At 53.9% G+C, this 1,259-nt stretch overlaps 1 protein-coding gene and 1 long non-coding RNA gene across 2 annotated transcripts in view; one reads left to right on the top strand and one right to left on the bottom strand.

Moving 5' to 3' along the window:
* Pkd2 (polycystin 2, transient receptor potential cation channel) overlaps positions 1 to 534 on the bottom strand; it is a 45,786-nt gene extending 45,252 nt beyond the window's left edge. Inside the window, exons 1-2 of the mRNA XM_033759308.1 lie at positions 329 to 534; positions 82 to 186 (exon numbers count right to left, since the gene is read on the bottom strand). Of these exons, the coding sequence (XP_033615199.1) occupies positions 82 to 186; positions 329 to 416 (193 nt within the window). The 5' untranslated portion in view covers positions 417 to 534. The remainder of the gene's footprint in view (positions 1 to 81; positions 187 to 328) is intronic.
* Positions 12 to 894, top strand: LOC117284420. The gene is made up of 2 exons (XR_004515494.1): positions 12 to 102; positions 816 to 894. It is a non-coding gene; the product is annotated as an uncharacterized LOC117284420 (long non-coding RNA).
* Positions 895 to 1,259: the final 365 nt, after the last annotated feature.

The following is a 1,259-nucleotide window of genomic DNA, read 5'->3' as shown; positions in this document are numbered from 1 at the left end:
CTGCGGCCCTGGCCTGGCCTCGACCCGGCAGTGCCTGTGCCCCCTGCGCCCCCCAGAGCCCTAGTCCTGTGCACCACTCACTCTCCGTTGGTGAACAGCTCGGTAGGAGTGCGCCCGCGGGGAAATAGGTCCTGGAGATAACGCTTGGGTCCAGGTTAACCCCCAGCCGCTTGTGCCTTGATTTACCTAAGTGGGAAGAGAGAAAGACCCAGACCCTTCAGTGGGATGGTGTGAGTTAGTGAAATCGGGCTGAGTGAGGATCTCTAGAGTGGGCCAAGACATCTTTCCCACATTTAGAGACTTCAGACAAACCGGGGCTGACTCGCACCTCCTCCCCGACCCCGCTGTGCTTTGGTGTCGGTGCTGTCTGTCCACACTGCGGGCGTCCTGAGGATTGGGCCTGAGGACTCAAACATGACTGGAGTTTCCGCGGGGAGCACCTGTCCTTCTCCAGCACTGGCCTCTGAGGAACGGGATCGTGCATCAGGCTCTGATCCTGGAACTTTATTTCCCCTGGCTGCATATCCAGCTGCCTCTCTGCAGCTGTCTCAAGCTCAGCCTACTCCAAGCTCAGTGTCTTATCCTCTTCCTGTCTCCCCTGTATCCCCGCTGAGGCTGGGGGTGGCCTGCCTGCTCTGCTTCTTGATCCCGTTAGTCTGCTCTCCATCTATTCTCCACATCTTGTCCCTCCCTTCTGCCTACAGATGCTGCCCTGATAGGCTCTCGGCTTTTCGTTCCGGGCCGTAGGTACCTCTGTGAGTGTTATTCCACGTTGAAACCAAGGGTCCTTTTCCGTCTCCATTCTCCTGTTTCAGGGTTGTATTCCGGAACCGAAGCTGCTCATTCATCACACTGCTGCCACGACGCGTCTATGAGCTTCCAGCAGTTCAGAGGGTAACCTTTAATCTGTGTAGTTGGGTTTAGTAAGGTTTGATGATCTGCTGGTATGTTAGCTTGCTTGGGCTGCCCTAACAAACTACCACTGGCCGCGGGGCTTGAACGATATAGAAATTAATCTGCTCACAGCATGTTGTTTTCTTCTGAGGCCTCTCCTCTTTTTTTCTTTTTTTTGTACCAGGGATCGAACTCAGGACCTTGAGCTTGTGAAGCAGGCAGCAGAACCACTGAGCTAAATCCCCAGCCCCCTTTCCTCTTGGCTTATGTGTCCCCTGTCTTCCCTTCATTCCTGATGTGGTCTTCTAATCTCTTATGAGACTGTCCTAAGGTCGTTTTTTATTTATTTTTTGGGGGGTTACCAG

Source organism: Fukomys damarensis, unplaced genomic scaffold (genome assembly GCF_012274545.1).
Source record: "Fukomys damarensis isolate Sample0158 unplaced genomic scaffold, DMR_v1.0_HiC HiC_scaffold_37, whole genome shotgun sequence".
Lineage (NCBI taxonomy): Eukaryota > Metazoa > Chordata > Mammalia > Rodentia > Bathyergidae > Fukomys > Fukomys damarensis.
The sequence above is the reverse complement of the archived record's forward strand: the minus strand, read 5'-3'. Positions and strand labels throughout refer to the sequence as shown.